Source organism: Agelaius tricolor, unplaced genomic scaffold (genome assembly GCF_023055355.1).
Source record: "Agelaius tricolor isolate 1412-34295 unplaced genomic scaffold, bAgeTri1.0.p SCAF_64, whole genome shotgun sequence".
NCBI lineage: Eukaryota > Metazoa > Chordata > Aves > Passeriformes > Icteridae > Agelaius > Agelaius tricolor.
In genome coordinates, this window is record NW_027269324.1 from 136,065 (window position 1) to 154,432 (window position 18,368).

Consider the following 18,368-nt stretch of genomic DNA (forward strand, 5'->3'; position numbering starts at 1 on the left):
CAGCACAAGGGGCTGACAGTGCCCAGCCTGGCTGGGGCTGGGCCAGGAGGCCCCAGGGCCTCAGGACAAGGTGTCTCCTCCCAGCCCTTGGTGGCACAGACCCTGCTGTGCCCCAGGGCACCAAGACTTGGCTTCTCTTTGTCCCCACCTGTCATCACTGCCTGCAGTTCTCTGCTCTGCCTGGGGCCTGGGGACACTTGCTCAGTCGTGTCCCTCACTGGGACCCATTAAAAGTCCAAGAAAGTTTGGAGTTGGATTCTGCCTTGGAGTTCTGGAGAGGTTTCTTCAGCTCCCTCTCAGGGACTGATGTCCAGGGCCTGAGCACAAAGGCCCAGAGGCTGATTAAAGTCCTTGTGCTGTGTCTGTGCTGCTGAGCTGGGCTGGGCTCCTGGCCCAGAGGCAGCTCCTGCTCACCAAGAAGAGCTTCAAAAGCACATTTCTCTTGATGAGCAGCTCTTGTGCCAGCCCAGCAGGGCCGGGGCACTGCCTGCAGCCAGCGCGGGCACAGCACAGAGGCACAGAGAGCTTCAATCAGTCAGGGCTGGGAAGGGGCTGAGAAGTGCCTGGGGCACAATCACTGCCAGCCCTTGGCACAGGAACCTCTGGCTGCAGGACAATGCAGCTGCAGCTCCTGGAGCCATCTCCTCAAGCTGGAACATGCCAATGCCTGCAGAGCCTGTGAGTACATTCTCTGCTTGTCTCTGGTGCAGAGCAGCCAGGGGTGCCCAGGGCTGTCCTGCAGAGCAGGGTCCTGCAGCCCAGGGCGCTGTGCTGGGGCAGGGACTCTGCTGCCTGCCAGGGACAGCTCTCAGCCAGCCCTGGCAGCTGCTCCCAGCACTGGGGGACAAGATCTGGGTGGCAGGAGACAGCTGGTGAGGCTTGGGAGTGTTCTCCTTGGGTGGGGAGGATGCTGCATTGTTCAGGACTGCTCCCAGCATGGCATTTACCTGCAGAACATTTCCAAGTAGATTATACAAGCAGCACAGCAAGGCAGGGGATGCATGAAAGGGAAAAATCTGCTTTTTTAATCTACTGCTCTTGGTTGCCTGGATGGTAAATTCCACATGAATCCTCATCTCTCAGTTCAGGTTGAGAAAACAAAAAATTTATCAGATGTTAATAAACCAGGCAGTGACAGGAATCAGCACAGGGCCCCTTAGAGGCAGCATCAGTGTCGCATCTCCAGCCTCCTCAGGGTTGCTCTGACGTTGCCATCAGAGCCTGCAGAGCCAGAGATGCCCCTGGGCAGTGCCTGAGCTGGGAGGGCTCTGCAGGGCAGAGCTGAGCCCCCAGGGCTGGGCTGGGTTCTGGCAGCACTGGCAGGGCCCAGCCCTGGGCACAGGGAAGCAGCTGCTGGCAGGGACAGCTCCAGGCAGCAGAGCCCTGGGCAGGCAGTGGGGGGAAAGTGCCCCCAGGCTCTGCTGGGATATTTCAAGTCCTGTCCAAACCCAACTATTCCATGATTACTTTTTTTACAGATCCCCATGATAAGGCATCACAGCAAATGTCCAACAGCAGCTTCACCAGGCACTTCCTCCTGCTGGCATTGGCAGACACGCGGCAGCTGCAGCTCCTGCACTTCTGCCTCTTGCTGGGCATCTCCCTGGCTGCCCTCCTGGGCAACGGCCTCATCATCAGCGCTGTAGCCTGCGGCCACCACCTGCACACGCCCATGTTCTTCTTCCTGCTCAACCTGGCCCTCACTGACCTGGGCTCCATCTGCACCACTGTCCCCAAAGCCATGCACAATTCCCTCTGGGACACCAGCAACATCTCCTACACTGGATGTGCTGCACAGCTCTTTTTCTTTCTCTTCTTCATTTCAACAGAGTATTTCCTCCTGACCATCATGTGCTACGACCGCTACGTGTCCATCTGCAAACCCCTGCACTACGGGACCCTCCTGGGCAGCAGAGCTTGTGCCCACATGGCAGCAGCTGCCTGGGCCAGTGCCTTTCTCAATGCTCTCATGCACACGGCCAATACATTTTCCCTGCCCCTGTGCCATGGCAATGCCCTGGGCCACTTCTTATGTGATGTGCCCCCGATCCTCAAGCTCTCCTGCTCACACTCCAATCTCAGGAAAATTGGGCTCATTGTGGTTAGCCTTTGTTTATCATTTGGCTGTTTTGTGTTCATTGTTTTCTCCTATGTGCAGATCTTCAGGGCTGTGCTGAGGATCCCCTCTGAGCAGGGACGGCACAAAGCCTTTTCCACCTGCCTCCCTCACCTGGCCGTGGTCTCCCTGTTTGTCAGCACTGCCTCATTTGCCTATGTGAAGCCCCCCTCCATGTCCTCCCCATCCCTGGATCTGGCCCTGTCAGTTCTGTATTCGGTGGTGCCTCCAGCCCTGAACCCCCTCATCTACAGCCTGAGGAACCAGGAGCTCAAGGCTGCAGTGTGGAGACTGATGACTGGATGGTTTTGGAAACATTAAGGTGCTGGCCAATTTCTGCAAATCACTTGTAATAAAAGTTGGTTTTGATACTTGTTGGTTTCATTTTGGAGGTTCTTTTTCTTTGTTTTACTTTATTAATCTTGTCTGATACTGTTAGATTGGATGTGACCTACACACACGTGATTAGGATCAAAGAAGAAAATGTTTTTATATTTCATGTTCTCTAGTTTATATACTTTTAAGAAAACATCATTTTAAGTCATTAATTACATCACAATAACTTATTATATTAATTAGAACAAAGCTATTAGTATCAATATAATTGGCAAAAGTTTTACAGAAATTTAATAAGCTATGCATACACATTTACTTATGCATCTAATCTACCTAACAAAAATCTACATGTATCTTTTCTAATCTATTCCCATGCTAATGCCTTGTCTTCTGTCTTGCTATGGATACAATCTAAAATCATCAATTGTTATTTCATCTATTAACTCAGCTTTGCTTGTAAGTTAGCTGTCAAGCCTAACTATATGGTCCACAGAGAAATGTCAATGTTTCTGCCATTTCCCCTTTTGTTTCTCTCCACCTTCCCTGTGCCCACAGACTGTGTCAATGAGGGGCTGCACTCTTGGTGGCTTTAAATGAACTAAAGGATCACCCAGCAGAGTTTTCTGCAGAGATGCCCTTGTGTTCCCTTCTGTAGAGCTGCAGCAGCAATGTCTGTGTGCAGAGCTGGGGCAGATCAGTGCTGGCCCAGCAGCTGTGCCCAGCAGCAGCAGCAGCAGCACTTGGTGTTGCCAGTGCTGCTGCCGTGGCCCTGCCCCGCTGCCCTGGTGGCCCTGGTGTTGCTGCAGGGCCTGAGTGCTCTCGGGGCCGGGCACAGACCTGGGGGTGGCAGTGCCGGGGCTGCAGCAGGGACAGGCCATGTAATATAAATCACCTTTGATGATTCCTTTGGGTTTGGTTCTGGGTTTGTTCTTTTTTTCACCATGTTTGATTTATTTAATATTGTCCACAAAGAAAAGCCATTGGTTTTGCCAGTTCTCATTTTGTTTCTCTCCATCTTCCCTGTGGCCACAGTCTGTGTCGGTGAGGGGCTGCACTCCGTGTGGCTTGAAAGAAACTAAAGGATCTCCCAGCAAAGTTTTTTTCCAGAGATGCCCTTGTGTTGCCTTCTCTGGAGCTGCAGCAGCAATGTCTGTGTGCAGAGCTGGGGGCAGATCAGTGCTGGCACAGCAGCTCTGCTCCTGCTGGCCACACTATTCCTGAGCCAGGCCAGGAGCCATTGGCCTTCTTGGCCACCTGGGCACACTGCTGGCTCATGTCCAGCCTGCTGTCCATCAGTCCCTGCAGGTCCCTTTCTGCTTGGCTGCTGTCCTGGAACTCTGTCCCCAGCCTGTAGCACTGGGGCCAAATATAAGGGCCTGGCACTTGGATTTGTTAAACCTCACCTTGTTCGATTCAGCCCCTGGATCCAGCCTGTCCAAGTCACTGTGCAGAGCCCTCCGACCCTCCAGCAGATCAACACTCACATCCAGCTTGGTGACATTTGCGAAGATGTCCTTGGTTCCATGGGGCCCCTCAGGGTCACAATGGCCTCTTGGTTACACCAGGTCCTGCACTGTCACACTGGTCTCCTTGGTTCCATGGGGCCTCAAAATGTGACAATGGTCCCCTTGGTTCCATGGGGCCCCAGGGTGTCACAATGGCCCCATGGTCACATGAGGTCCCACACTGTCACCATGGTCTCTGTGGTTCCACAAGTCCCCTCAGTGTCACAATGGACTCCTTGTTTCCACCAGGCCACACAGTGTCACAACGTTCTTCCAGATCCCTTGAGGCCCCATCGTGTCACAGTGGCCCCTTGGTTACACAGGATCCTGCAGTGTCACAATGTCCCCTTGGTGCCATGAGGCCCCACAGTGTCAGAATGGCCCCTTGGTTCCACTGGGCCCTGCAGTGTCCCAATGGTCTCCTTGGTTTTGCAGTGTCAAAATGGTGAAACCCCTTGGTTACACGAGGCCCTGCAGTGTCACAATGGCCTCTGTGGTTCCACGAGGACCCAGAGTGTCACGGGGCACTCCCTGGTTCCATTTTGCCCCACAGCACCACCATGGACCCCTGGTTCTGTGGGGATGCACAGTGTCACCATGGTCCTCTTAGTTCCACGAGGCCCTGCAGTGTCACAATGGCCCCAGAGTGTCCCAATCATCACAGAATGACAAAATCAAATAGGCTGGAAAAGACCTTTGGGATCATCAAGTCCAACCAATGCCCTAATACTGCCTTGTCACCCAGACCATGCCACTGAGTGCCACTGGAGAGGGACAGTGACTCTGCCACCTCCCCCCTGGCCAGCCCATTCCAGTTCCCACTCACCCTTTCTGTGAAGAACTCCTTCCTATTGTCCAGCCTGAACCTCCCCTGGTGCAGCTTAATGCTGTGTCTTCTTGTCCTGCCCTCCAGCAGATCCACACTCACACCCAGCTTGGTGTCATCTGCAATTTGTGAATGCTGGACTCGATCCCCTCACCCAGACCATCAATGAAGATATTAAACAGGACTGGGCCCAGCACAGATCCCTGGGGACAGCACCAGTGCCTGGACACCAGCTGGGTGCAGCACCATCCCCACCACTCTCTGGGCCCAGCCTCCAGCCAGCTCTTAAATCTCCCAGCCAGGAGGGAACCTGCCCAAGCCGTGGGCTGCAGCTTTTCCAGGGAATGCTGTCAGAGACAGAGTCAAAGGCTCTGCTGGAGTCCAGGCACACAACATCCACAGCCTTTCCCACATCCACAGGTGGGTCACCTGGGCATAAAGGGAGACCAGGTTGGTCAGGCAGGACCTGCCAGCCCTAAATCCACGCTGGCTGGCTCTGATCCCTGGGCCATCCTGTGGGTGCCCTGTGATGGCACTCAAGGTGATCTGTTCCATAACCTTGCCAGGCACCCAGGTCAGGCTGACAGGCCTGGAGTTCCCCAGCTCCTCCTTCCAGCCCTTCCTGGGGATGGGCTCACACTGGCACCTCCAGTGCTCTGGGCCCTCCCTGCTGAGCCAGGACTGATGGTAAATGATGGAGGAGCAGCCTGGGGAGCTCATCCACAGCTCCCTCATCCCCCTGGGATGGATCCCATCTGATCCCATACACCTGTGAGCATCTGAGTGGCTCAGCAGGTCAGCAGCTGCTTCCTCCTGGATTCCAGGGGGCTGTTCTGCTCCTTGTGCCCATCTACCAGCTCAGGAGAACACTTGTCCTGAGGACAACCTGTCCTAATATTGAAAATTGAGACAAACAAGGTGTTAAGAAGCTCAGCCCTTTCCTTATCTTTAGTTACTATATTCTCTACTGCATCAAATAAATAGTAGAGGTTCTTCTCCCTACTTTTGCGATAATTTTTTTTTATAAAAACCTTTTTTTACAGAAGCTGCCAGGTTAAGTTCGAATTGAGCTTTCACATCTCAACTTTTCTTTCTGAATAACCCATCAAAATCCTTAAATGCTTCCTGAGTTGCCAGTCCTTTTTTTCCCCTGAGTTCCCACAAAAGCTCCATGGGCAGCTAGGCCAGTCATTGTCCTTACCAGCTCATCTTTTGCCACACTGGGACAGGCTGCTCCTTCCCCCTTAAATTACCTTCTTGAAATGTGTGTCCTTCCTGGATCCCTTTGTTTTTTAGGGGTGTTTCCCTTAATATAAATCAGGACCTGATTTGATACTCCCCAAATCAGCATACTCAAGAGGCCAAAGTCTGCCCTTCTTAATTCCAGTGCAGAAGATTTGTTGCTGCTCCTCCTTCTTTCACGGAACATTGAAAACTTGATTATTTCATGGTCACGGTGCTCCAGGCAGCCTCTGAGCTCCACATCTGCCCCCAGCCCTTCTCTGTCTGTGAACAGCAGCAGACAGAGCTGTAGCATTAAGAAGCAGCATTCTTTATTCAGCTGGATGCATGGGGGAGAGCTCCTCCCAAAGCCGTGCAGGCTGAGTACAGGAAAGTTTCTGTTTATTTTCTGTATTTTGCACACACATTCAGTGATTGTCCTGGACTAAACATGCATATGATAATCATTTCCCCAAAATCATTAACATATTTCCCCTTTACCGATGTGTTCTTCTGTCCTGGGGGTCTCTCTGGTGGTCCCTGGTGGTCGTGGACCCCAATGTTCCAGTGGGCCTGGCTGAGCTGGCAGGACCCTGAGGCTGCTGAACTTCCAGTTCCCCTTCTCACACAATGGGCCTTGTGTGGTTTCCATAGGCCTGGGGATGTGGAGAACAAGCTCCAGGTGTCAGCTCAGCTGGTGGAAACAATTGATCATCTGGTAACATGAGGTCACAGAGTGGGGCATGTGAGGTCATTGATCAGCTATGACATCAACGACTACCTTTGTGACATCACAGAGCCAGCTGTGACATCCCAGAGGGGCTGTGTGACATCCCAGCAGGGCTGTGTCAGGTCACTGGGTTGGTCACTCCGCCCCAGCTCCCCCTCACAGTTTCTCCCAACAAGTCCAATGCTGTCCATGCCCAGCGGGGTCCCTGTCCCCCGGGATCCCCCCGGCCCACCTGGAGCCACAGCCTCCACCAAAGGATGTTCCACAGGATCCACCCCAGAGCCTGACATGGGGACAAGGGGCCAGGGCTGTGTCACCAGGACATCAAGGACGTGGATTATCCAGGTCACTGTGGCCTGGGTTGGGTTGCCCAGGGCAGGAAAGATGTCTGGCAGCTGCAGCAGGGTCTGGGAAGGGCCTCCAAGGTGGGGCTGGAGCCCTTGGGCTGTGAGCAGAGGCTGAGGGAGCTGGGCTTGTCCAGCCCAGAGCAGGAGAGGCTGAGGGGCTCCTCATCCCAGCCTGGCAGTGCCAGTGAGGAGGGGATGGAGAACACAGAGCCAGGCTCTTCACCGGGGGCCTGGTGGGAGACAAAAGCCAATGGGTGGAAGGGGAAAGAGGGGAGATCAGCCAGGACAGGAGGAGATGAAATGAGTCAGGCTGGTTTCAGCATTTCCTCAACACCAAGAGCAGCCTGAGCTCCCTTCTCCATCCACCACTGACAGCTTTGCAAATCAGGAATTGTTGGAGCTGTTTTGCCCCCACTCCAGGATGAGCATCCTGATACAAGAACTTAATTGTTTTTATATCTGTCACAGAACCATTCTAGTCTAAAATTAATTCTAGTATGGAAATCACTTGTGGATGGTGCACTCATCAGATGCTGCTGGGACATTGCACTTAGCTCAGGGAAGAGCAAGATTCTTATTGAATTGTGTCCTGTTTTACTGTGGTCTGTTGGCCAAGAGGAGAAACTTTCTGTGCCTCTGAGTCTCAGCAGTTACTGACCCCTAAAGGACACAAACCTGATGAGTTGTGGTTCCCACTCCAGTGGTGGCATTTGCACCTCCCTCCATAGCCAGAGCAGAGCTCCCATATCCCCGAAAGTCCCTGGCAATGCAGGGATGAAGGAAACAGGACAGGCTGTGGGGATCAGGGGCAGGCCCAGGGAGAAAAAAGACTTTTGCATTTGGTGGAGCTGTGCCTTCCCTTGGCTCTGTTGGCTGACAAGAAATGAACATCCCTCTGTGTCTCGGGCAGCTCCTTCTCCAAGGAAAGCAGGTGGGAGTTGGAGCCAAGGAGCTGGAACCTGCAGGTGCAGCCTGGGCTGGAGGCAGCTCAGATTTGCACAAGGCTGCTCTGAGTGCCAGGGCTTGGATGGGGGAAATGGTGGGCTGGGGGTAGGGACAGAGTCTGATTGATTGTCAGCCATGAAGGGTCTTGATTTTCATATCCATTCAAACTGCATGAGGAGGTACTTGGATTCAGTGTCAATTGGAGATTGCACTGTATTATCATTGTATTAAGAGGGAAAAAAAAACCTAAACAGGACCTTAAAAATGTTTTCTCACTGTCTTTTTAAAAAGAATCTATTCAGTTTGAATACACTACTGAAATCTGTCTAATTAACCACAAAAGATTTGAAAATTAAATTCAAATTATTCCCAGAGGCTTGGCTTGTTCAGGTGTTCTGAATGTTCATGAGCCCTGGGACACTGAATTCCTGCACTGAAGAGCTGAAGGCTGAACAAGCCTCTGGAGCAGGGAAATTCAGCAGCAGCCTCCAAGTTGCTGAGGATGTCAGCAGCCCCCACTGAGGCCATCCCTGCCCAGAGACCGTGGGGGAATGGGCAGACAAGGAGAGCGTCCCTGGGGCTGGGGCAGCACAACTCAGAGGCACCAGCGGCTCCAGCTGGGCAATGGAGTGTGGAATGTGGCTGGGAAAGCCCTGCCTGGGCTGGGCCAAGCAGTACACACAAGCCCTGACCCCCATCCCCCAAACAACTCTCTCAAGGAGACATTTAAAAGGAATTACAATTGTTTGTGTCCTCTGAGTTTTATGTGCTGAAGAAATAACAACAAGAGTTTCTCAGGTGCCCAAAACAACCAAACCGTCTTTACTGGGAGCTTTAAAAAATTAGAGAAACTTTGGAAAAACGTTTAATATGACATTCATTCAAAAAAACCCACTTTTAAAAGCATTGACCTGGCCTATTCAGCTTTGCCAATTCTAAGACTATTCTATTTAAATTGAATCAAAATTTTCAAGAAGAGGGAATTAGAAGATGAAGACACAGAAAGAGAAAAAGACAAAAAATATACAGAGGAGCACACACAGAGCTACCAACTCCTGGATTCCAGCACTGTTCAGATGGAAATTCCAAGAGGATCCAGGGTCAAGCTGTGTGCTTGCCTTGTGGTCAGCCTTCAATACCCCTTGGTCTCCCTGGGCCCATCCCCCAGGTGGGGCTTGGGCTCATTTGGTCCCTCAGGAGCTGGGCTGGGGCTGCAGAGGTGGCTGTGGAGCATTGCCTGTGCTGTGCCAGGGACTGGCAGCCACTGCTGGGCTGGGACAGAGGCTCTGGGGGGATTGGGGTTCCAGGGCAGGGCAGGGCTGGGGTTCCAGGGCAGGGCAAGGCTGGACCTGCCCCTTCCTCTCCCATACACAAAATGATTCCAGTCAAGAATCTCCTCCAGTCTCTAACAGCAGGGAATGTTGTAGGTGAAACCCCAATTCTGCCCATGGGCACCTGGGTGAGAAAGATAATAGTTCTTTTCCATAGCACAGAGCCCCAGTGTTTGGAAGGCAGGTGAGAGCCTCAGTAGGCCAAGGCCATCCAGACTTGTCAGGAATGGCAGATTTTGTCTGGGAGCAGTCCTTGCATTTAAGGAATTTTGGAGTTGGAAACCCAATTTCTGCCATGGGCACATGCAGAAGCAGCACAGTTCTTTCCCATAGGAAGGAAAGCACAGAGCCTTCCCCAGTGTTTCAGGGACCAATGAGAGGTGACCCTTATGAAACCATTGCCAGCCAGACTTGTCCTGGCCGTATTCCTATGGGAAAAATCTGTGGAAATAAGGGAATTTGGAGTTGAAATCCTAATTGTGGCCATGGGTGCCTGGAAGAGAAGGAGATTTCTTTCCCATGGCAAGAAAAGCACGGAGCCCCAGTGTTCCAGCAGCAGATGAGAAGAGAGCCTCAACATGCCAAGACCAGCTGGACCAATTAGGTAGTCCATGGGAGGCCAAACCAACCAGACCTTTTCTGTGTTCCCTTGGTTTTATGAGGTCCTGCACTATCACCATTGGTTCCATGGGGCCCCACAGTGTCCTAATGGTGCTTTGATTCCATGGGGTCCAGCAGTGTCACAATAGACCCTTGGTTCAATGGGGTCCCAGAGTGTCACAATGGTGCCAACGATGCCACAAGGCCCTGCAGTGTCACAATGGTCCCAATGATTCCACAAGGCCTTGCAGTGTCACAATGGTCTCCGTGGCTCCCCAGGCCCCAAAATGTCACGTGACTCCTCTCTTCCATGAGCCCTGCAATGTCACAATGGAACCTTTGGACCCTGGGGGTTTGCAGTGTCACAATGGACTCCTTTGGCTCCACAGTGTCACAATGAACCATTGATGACTGGAGGCCCCTCTGTGTCACCCTGGAGCTTTGGTTCCATGCAGCCCTGCAGTGTCACAAAGGCCTCTTGGTTTCACAAGGCCCCACAGTATCACAATGGTCCTCTTGGATCTGTGGGGCCCCCCAGGGTTACAATGGTCTCACTGGTTCCATGAGGCCTCACAGTGTCACAATGCTTTACTTATTCCATAGGGCCCCACAGTGTCCCAATGGTTCTATGAGTCTCCATGATTCTATGAATCCCCTCAGTGTCACAATGGACCTTGGTTCCATGAGGCTGTGAAGTGTGCAAATGGTCTCTCCATTAGGTTCTATGAGGTCTTGCAATGTCACAATGGACCTTTGGCTCCATGGGGTTTCACAGTGTCATAACGGCCCCTTAGTCTCATGACACCCCAAAGTGTCACAATGGCATTATGGTTCCATGAGGCCCCACAGTGTCACAATGGACTCTTGGTTTGATGGGGCCTCTCAGTGTCACAATGATCCCTGCATTCCATGGAGCCACAGAGTGTCAGTATGGTCCCCATGGTTCCATGAGGCCCAGCAATGTCACAGTGCTCTCCATGATTCCATGAGGCTCCACAGTGTCACAATGGTCCCTTGGTTCCATGGGCCCTGTGCTGCTGCATTCCCCCCTGCCCTTCTCAGGCCGCCCTGCCAGCTGAGAAATGCTCCTTGGGCCTGGGCCTTGGCCAACAGCCCCTGGGCTCAGCTCCTCTGCAGCTCCTCACAAACACTGTCTGCTCCAGGCACTGCTGCTGCCCAACCAGCTCCTGCTTTCTGTAGCAGCAGCCCTGGGAACTGGTTTTGTTCCCTCAGTAGCACAACATCCCTGTTCTCACACTGCCAAAGAAAGCTGTTGGTGCCAAGTGTGGCCAGGATGACTTAACCTTACCTACATTGCCTGTAGGTAAGGTTAAGTCACAAGGTCTAAGTGAAGCTAAACACCGCTAAGAGTTGTTGTTTCCCTAAGTTGCTATGTTTAATATAAGTTATAAGCTGAGTCAAATACTGTTAAATGTTAATCCTCTGTTAAATTGCAAAGTCATAGGTCAAAAGTTAGATTAAATCCTGCTAAATGCTGTTTTTTGCTTAATTGTGAAATTGAAGGTATCAGTTAAGACTAAGGTATAAGTTAAGTCCTGTTAAGTTTAAGCTCTGTTAAGCTTTTGGGCCATATTCCTTTCATCCTTGCCCTCACTGTCCTTGTGTCACACACACACACAGGGGCAGTTCTGAGTTCATTTCTAGTTTGATTGCCTAGACTTTGTTTTCTTTTGTTGTTGCTTTGTTTCCCTGCTCAGCCTGAAGTGTCCAGTCAGGAGCAGAGTGACTCTTGCCAAGGAACTCTGTGGTGCTGTTGCTTAATATTAAATCTGGTTTTTGCTGCTCCCCTGCTGGGGATTTTTTCAGCGCTCTCAAGGCCTCATTGGTAACAGGGTGAAGGAGCCCTGGCCCAGGCTCTGGCCCTGGGGGACACGGGGACGCTGCCAGGGGGTCCCTGTCCCCCTGTGCCACCCCCAGGGCCCCGGCCCCCCGTCCCCGTGTCAGGCTCTGGGGTCAATCTCGTGGAACATCCTCTGGGGGAGGCTGCAGGGCCGGGGCCAGGGGGACCCGGGGGGACAGGGGACCCCGCTGTGCACGAGCAGGGTTGGACTGCTCTGGGGGGAACTGTGAGGGGGGCCGGGGCAGAGTGACCTCCCCAGGGACCTCACACAGCCCCTGTGATGTCACACAGCCCCTGTGATGTCACACAGCCCCTGTGATGTCACACAGTCCCCTGTGATGTCACATAGCCATCCCCTGATATTACACAACATCCTGTGACTTCACGGCCCACCCTGGGATGTCACACAGCCCCCTTGTGATGTCACAGAACCAGCTGATATCATAAATCTATAGTGTGATGTCACAGAATACTCTGTGATGTCACAAAGTCACCCTGTGATGTCACAGTCTGATCTGTGATGTCACAGCCTGCTGTATGATGTTACACAGCCACCCTGTGATGTCACAACCCACTCTCTGATGTCACAGAGACACCCTCTATTATGGCAAGATCTGCTCTATGGCCTCACACTATGATGTCACAGACAGCTGTGTGATGTTACAATCCCCTACGTGATGCCACAAAACCTGCTCTGTGATGTCATACTGACACTGTGTAATGTCACAGCACGCTATTCAAAGTGCCACACAGCACTGTGACCTCACAGCCTGCGCTGTGATGTCATACAGCCATGCCATGACATCACAGCCTGCTCTGTGATGTCACACAGTTCCCTCTATGATGCTGTAGCGGCTCAGTGACCTCACACAACAAACTTTGTGATGTCATAGCCCAATCTGTGACCTCACAAAGCCCACTCTGTGATGTCACACAGCCCCTTGCTGACATCCCAGCTGCTCTGTGCCTCCATGACACAGCCACAGAGGAGCTGCTGTGACACAGCCCCCTCTGGGCCATGCCACAGCCCCTGCCAGTGCTGAGCCCCTGGGAGCTCTGTCTGTGCCCTGCTGGTGTCCCTGAGGGGCCCTGGCAGTGCCCCAGCCCTGCTGGGCTGTGCACAGGAGCTGCTCCTGGCCAGAGCTGTCTCTCTGCAGCTCTGCTGCCCTTGCCAGGAGCTGCCTCTGGGCCAGGAGCCCAGCCCAGCTCTGCAGCACAGACACAGCACAAGGACTTTAATGGCCCTCTGGGGCTTTGGTGCCCTTTGCATCAGACTCAGTCCCTCAGAGTGTGCTCAAAGAACTTCTCAGGGACTCAAAAAGAGGCTGAAACACTGAAGTTTCTCATAATTTATATAGATCCTTCTGAGGGACAGGACTGAGAAAGCGTCCCCAGGTTCCAGGTAGAGCAGAACACTGGTGGCAGTGGATGACAGGTGGGGACAAGCAAGGCAAAGGTGTCTCTGGTGCTGAGCAAACCTGCGCCTCTGTCCCTGCAGGCTGTCGGCATCCCCCGGCTGCCCCACCTGGCTGGGCCCTTCCTTTGCTGACAGCTCTGCCTCCTGCCTGCCTCTGCCTGCCCACACAAAGCCTTGGGCTGCTCCAGGCTCCTGCTGGGGGACGTGCTGCACCACAGCCCTGCCCTGGCAGGGAAATTCCTTTCTCCTGGTGTCCACTCTGGGCCTCCCCAGCTGCCCTTGGTGCTATTATGTCTTCTTCAGGCTCATTCCCGCTATGAAGAAAAAGCTCCAGCCTCTCTGAAACTGCCCTTCAATCCCTCCCAGGCTATTCCTGTTCTGTCCTCAGTTTCTGTGACCATGGTCACAGGGGTTTTCAGGTGAAGGGAGAGACGAGAATGTTGACTCCGTGTTCAGAAGGCTTGATTTATTTTTTTATGATATATATATATTACATTATAACTATACTAAAATGAAAAAGAATGACAGGTTTTCTCAGAAGCTAACTAAGCTAAGAATAGAAAAGAAAAGAAAGATAACAAAGGCAGCTTTCACGGACTCTGTCCGAGATAGCTTGGTCCTTGATTGGCTATTAATTATAAACATCCAAGATGGGCCAATCACAGGTGGACCTGTTGCATTCCACAGCAGTAGATAACCATTGTTTACATTCTGTCTCTGAGGCCTCTTAGCTTCTCAGAAAGGATTTTTATTGAAAAGATGTCTGCAACAAGTTTCCTCACTCCGGCGCCCAGAGCCTGCAGACTGTCCCTGCTGGTTTTACGACAAGGCCTCCAAACCCCATCTTGGGAGATTTTTGGAAAAAAAATAAGGTCTGTGAAAAAGGAAAAATTGTGGTCAAAGGTATTTTCTCCCAAATCTTGCAAGTGACAGAACAAGGGTCAATATCTTTAAAATGAACAAGGGTGGATTTACCTTTGTTAGAAGGAGGAAATATTTTACAATGATGAAAGTGGCACAAAACTGCAACTGTATTTCCAGAGAATTGGATGCCCCATTCTAGGAATTGTCCAAGAGCAGGAACTTTGTGCAGCCTGACCCAGTGAAACCCCCTGCCCTCCCCAGTGACAGAATTCCTGTAGTGTGGGTTCTCTGCTGTGCTGGGTGTCCTCACAAGGCTTCTGCCCAGAATGTCTGCTGAGGGCAGCCAGGCTGCTGCAGGGGCAGGGACCTCACAGCCATCACCATGGCAGCCCTGTCCCCCGGGCCTGGCTCTGCCCTTTGCTCTGCCCCTGCCTTGTCTCTGCTGGCATGAAGAGTTTTGTCATTGATATCTTGTCCCCAAGGTGCTGGGGCCAATGGCTTCCCAGTCAGGCTCCTGGAGCAGAAGTGGCTTTTCAGAGGCCAGCCAGGAATGAGCCCTGAGGCAGCAGCTCTGCAGTGGTGGCCACCAGGCCGGGCTGCCAAGGGAGGCTTCTGGACATGGCCTGCAAGCAGCTGCTGCTGCCAAGGTGCCTTTGGTGCCTCAGGCTCTCCCTGGCACAGCTCCCAGCACGGCACTCTGCCCTTGTGCCCGAGGCCTTCCCTGTGCTGGGGCTGGCCTGGGGCTTTTCCTGCAGCAGGACCTACCCTACTGATGGCACAGGAAAGGCAGTTCCTGCTGGAGCAGGAGGCTCTGCCTGCAATGGGCTCAAACCACTCCAGCAAGGCCCTGTTGACTTCAAAATTGCTGCCTAGAGCACAATATTCTAATAATTGTTATAGTTCCTGCACTGTGGAGTAAATAACTCTGGTTAAGATCTTTCTGTCTAATCATGATCAGAATCAATCAGAGCCCTATTTATATAAATATAGCTGGTATTTTATCATTAATCCTGTGGGACAAATTTTATTAAAGTTGGATTCAACCTGTCCCATCTTTTACATATAAACCTTTGACAAATTCTGGGGCTGGGATTGAACCCAATCGCTGCCAGTCTCCTCTCTTAGAAGGAATTTGAGAAGTCCAGGGGCCCTGCAGAGGTTTGAGGATCCATGGTGGCTGCTGGGTGTCATTTCTCCATCTCACGTTTGGAGTTTCTCCAATAAAGAAATAAAGCTTTTGCCCGAAGCTCCCACTGTGCCCATGACAGGAACCCCTGTGAGTGTCTGGGCCATCCCGGCTCTTTGGCAGCCTGGGGACTCCTGGGATGTCACCGTGGAGCCCCCGTGAGTGCCTGTGACAGATGGGTGCCTTTGCAGCCCAAGGTGCCCTGGGATGTCACCATGGAATGGCTGTGACTGCCTCTGACCACAGGGCTCTTTACCATCCCCAGAAAGCCCTGGGAGGTCTCCATGGAGCCCCTGTCTGTGCCTGTGACATTCCAGCTGTGGAACAGCCTGGAGACTCTTGGAAAGTCCCCATGGAGCCCCTCTGAGGGTCTGTGACACATCTGATCCTTAGCAGGCAACCATCCCCAGCCCCCTGTTGCTATGGTCAGTTTCCATGGCAACCATCCCCAGCCCCCTGTTGCTATGGTCAGTTTCCATGGCAACCATCACCAGCCCCCTGTTGCTATGCTCAGTCCCTTGGCAGCTCCATGGAGACCCCATGCCAGGGGTGGTTGCCATGGACACCAGCTCAGGCCTGCAGCCAGAGCCTGTTGCCATGGCAACCATTGGCAGCCCATCCCCAGGCTCATGGCATCCCAGAACCACAGAATTGGCTGAGCTGGGAGGGACCCATCAGGATCCTGCAGTCCAACTGCTGGCCCTGCACAGGACACCCCAACAATGCCAGCCTGGGCCTGGCAGTGCTGGCCAAACACCAACACCTGGCAGCGCTGGCCAAACACCCCAACAATGCCAGCCTGGGCTGCTGCAGCTCAGAGAGCCCTGGAGCTGGGACCCTTCCCTGGGGAGCCTGGCCAGGGCCCCAGCAGCCTCTGGGCAAAAACCTTTTCCTGACATCCAACCTGAGCCTGTCCTGGCTCAGCTGCAGCCCTTCCCTCCACTCCTGTCCCTGGGCACCAGAGGGAAGAGGTTCCCACAGCCCCAGCCAGGGACCCGCTCCCAAGGCTGCTGCCATGGCCACCAGGGCTGGCACCAGCTGGGATGCTCGGTTTCCATGGGCCAGGCTTCAGGAATGGGATTCCCCAATTTCCTGCTCCCGCTAAAACCACGCTGCCCTCGCTGCGCTCCCACCTCCCATGGAAAGCACAAAAGGCAAAGATCCCGGGCTGGGTTAAGAACAATTTATTTGGAACAGTAATGAGATAAGGAACAAACAGAACAGAAACAATATTGATAACAGAAGGGATAAATAAAACTGTTTACAGGGAAAATTACAACATCAACTCACTGGGTCTTCCCAGTTTCGTATTTCCCCTCCCTGGAAAGGACACCCTTCTCCTCAGGGAGAGAGAGTCCCTTTCCTGCCCCTGGCAATGTTCTCAGGTGGGAGTGAATGTAATCACATGGCCATGGCCAGACCCTCATGTTCTTCATTCCACACCATGTCATTGGCAGGGGAAGGAAAAGGTACAGGTGTCTTCCCAGCATGGATCAGAGGGAACATGGATCACCCGGGCTCTTTCCAACATGGGTTTTCCCATGGGGGTTGAAGCTGGAGCTGGGCACAAAGCTCCTCCTGCACTTGGGGCATTTGCAGGGCGTCTCTTACCAGTGACTCCGTTGGTGTCTTGTCAAGTTAGAGCTGCTGGTGAAGCTCTTCCCACACTGGGAACACTCGTAGGGCCTCTCCCCAGTGTGGATGCGCCGGTGGGTGATGAGGTGGGAGTTGTGCTTGAAGCCCTTCCCGCAGTCAGGGCAGTGGAAGGGCCTCTCCTCAGTGTGAATCCGCTCATGCAGGAGGAGACTGGAGCTGGTCTGAAACCTCTTCTGACACTGGGGACACTCGTAGGGCCTCTCCCCAGTGTGGATGCGTTGGTGCCTGATGAGATCTGAGCTGCAGCTGAAGCCCTTCCCACACTCCCCACACTCGTAGGCCCATTCCCCAGTGTGGATCATCTGGTGGCGGATCAGGTGGGAGCTCTTCCTGAAGCTCTTTCCACACGCCAAGCACTTGTAGAGCTTCTCCCCATCATGAAGCTGCTCATGGGCCACCAGCTCTGAGCTCTGGCTGAAGCTCTGTCCACCTTCCTGGCTCAGGGTGGGTCTTTCCTCCTCAGAGCACCCTGGGCTGGGTTTGTAGATCCTCTTCCTGTACAATCTCTGGGGATTTTCCTCCCTGTTGGATTCCACCGCTCTGGAATCACTCAAAACAGCCTCTTCCATGAGGTTCTGCTGTAGAGATTTGTCGTCCCTGGTCTCCATCCTCAGCTTCTTCCCTGGGGGAGGAAGGACAAGGAGATTATGGGATTTGCCTCCGTGCCAGAGGGAAGGGGAAGGAGATCCCCCCAGAGCATCCCCAGCAGGACGGGGTTGACACCGGGTTCGTCCTGCAGCCGGGGGCCGTGCTGGGCTGGGAGATGGAGCATGAGAGAGGGGGAAAGGGGCACTGACTTCCTCCTCACCTGCCAGGGTGTCCCAGGGCTCCTTCGTCTTCCTCACAGCCTCCTCCTCCATCTGGCCAAGAACTGAAGATTGGAAATTCTCTTTTGGGAGGAAAACAAGGGATGAGCACACTGGATTTTATACTGGTTTGAAGGCAAACCTGGGGAGGGTCTAAACCAGGAGTACAATTTAATAAGAAAATGAAGATCAAGGCAATGATACAGAAACGCTGCCTTAAACTGACAGAGTCAGGATATAACCTGACACCCTGTTGCTCAGGGTGGTGGCAGCAGTCCCATTAAATGGTGGCTGCAGTCCTGTTGGAGTGATGAACGTGATTCTGTCCAAGCAGTGATCCTGTAGAAGGGTCTGGTCTTCCTCTGAAGGTCCAGTGGTGGTTCTGGAGCTCTTGTCCTCTGGGAATCCAGTAGGCAAGCTGCTCCTGGTGTTGCAATGCTCAGCTTATATCCAGGTAGGAATGCTTGGATCCTCCCCCTGGGTGGAGCATCCCACAATGGGATGATGGAATTTTATCAGTCCTGCAGTGACACACAATGGCCCATTTGCAGAAGATATCTCCCCTGGAGGGCGTTATCAGGGCTGAGTCATTGAAGAGATAAAGAACACTGCCCCACCTGT

The 18,368-nt window shown here is 52.9% G+C and overlaps 2 protein-coding genes across 2 annotated transcripts in view; one reads left to right on the plus strand and one right to left on the minus strand.

The window, feature by feature from the left end:
* Positions 1-1,504: 1,504 nt before the first annotated feature.
* Positions 1,505-2,437, plus strand: LOC139605316 (olfactory receptor 14A16-like). The gene has a single exon (XM_071456678.1). The coding sequence runs from the start codon at positions 1,505-1,507 to the stop codon at positions 2,435-2,437; it is 933 nt and encodes a 310-aa protein (XP_071312779.1).
* A 14,455-nt stretch (positions 2,438-16,892) lies between these two features.
* LOC139605317 (uncharacterized) overlaps positions 16,893-18,368 on the minus strand; it is an 850,331-nt gene continuing 848,855 nt past the window's right edge. Inside the window, 1 exon segment of the mRNA XM_071456679.1 lies at positions 16,893-17,371. Coding sequence (XP_071312780.1) covers positions 16,893-17,371 — 479 coding nt within the window.

Coding starts and splice junctions, on each gene's coding strand:
- LOC139605316 (XM_071456678.1), top strand. CDS start 1,505: ATGTCCAACAGCAGCTTCACCAGGCACTTCCTCCTGCTGGCATTGGCA.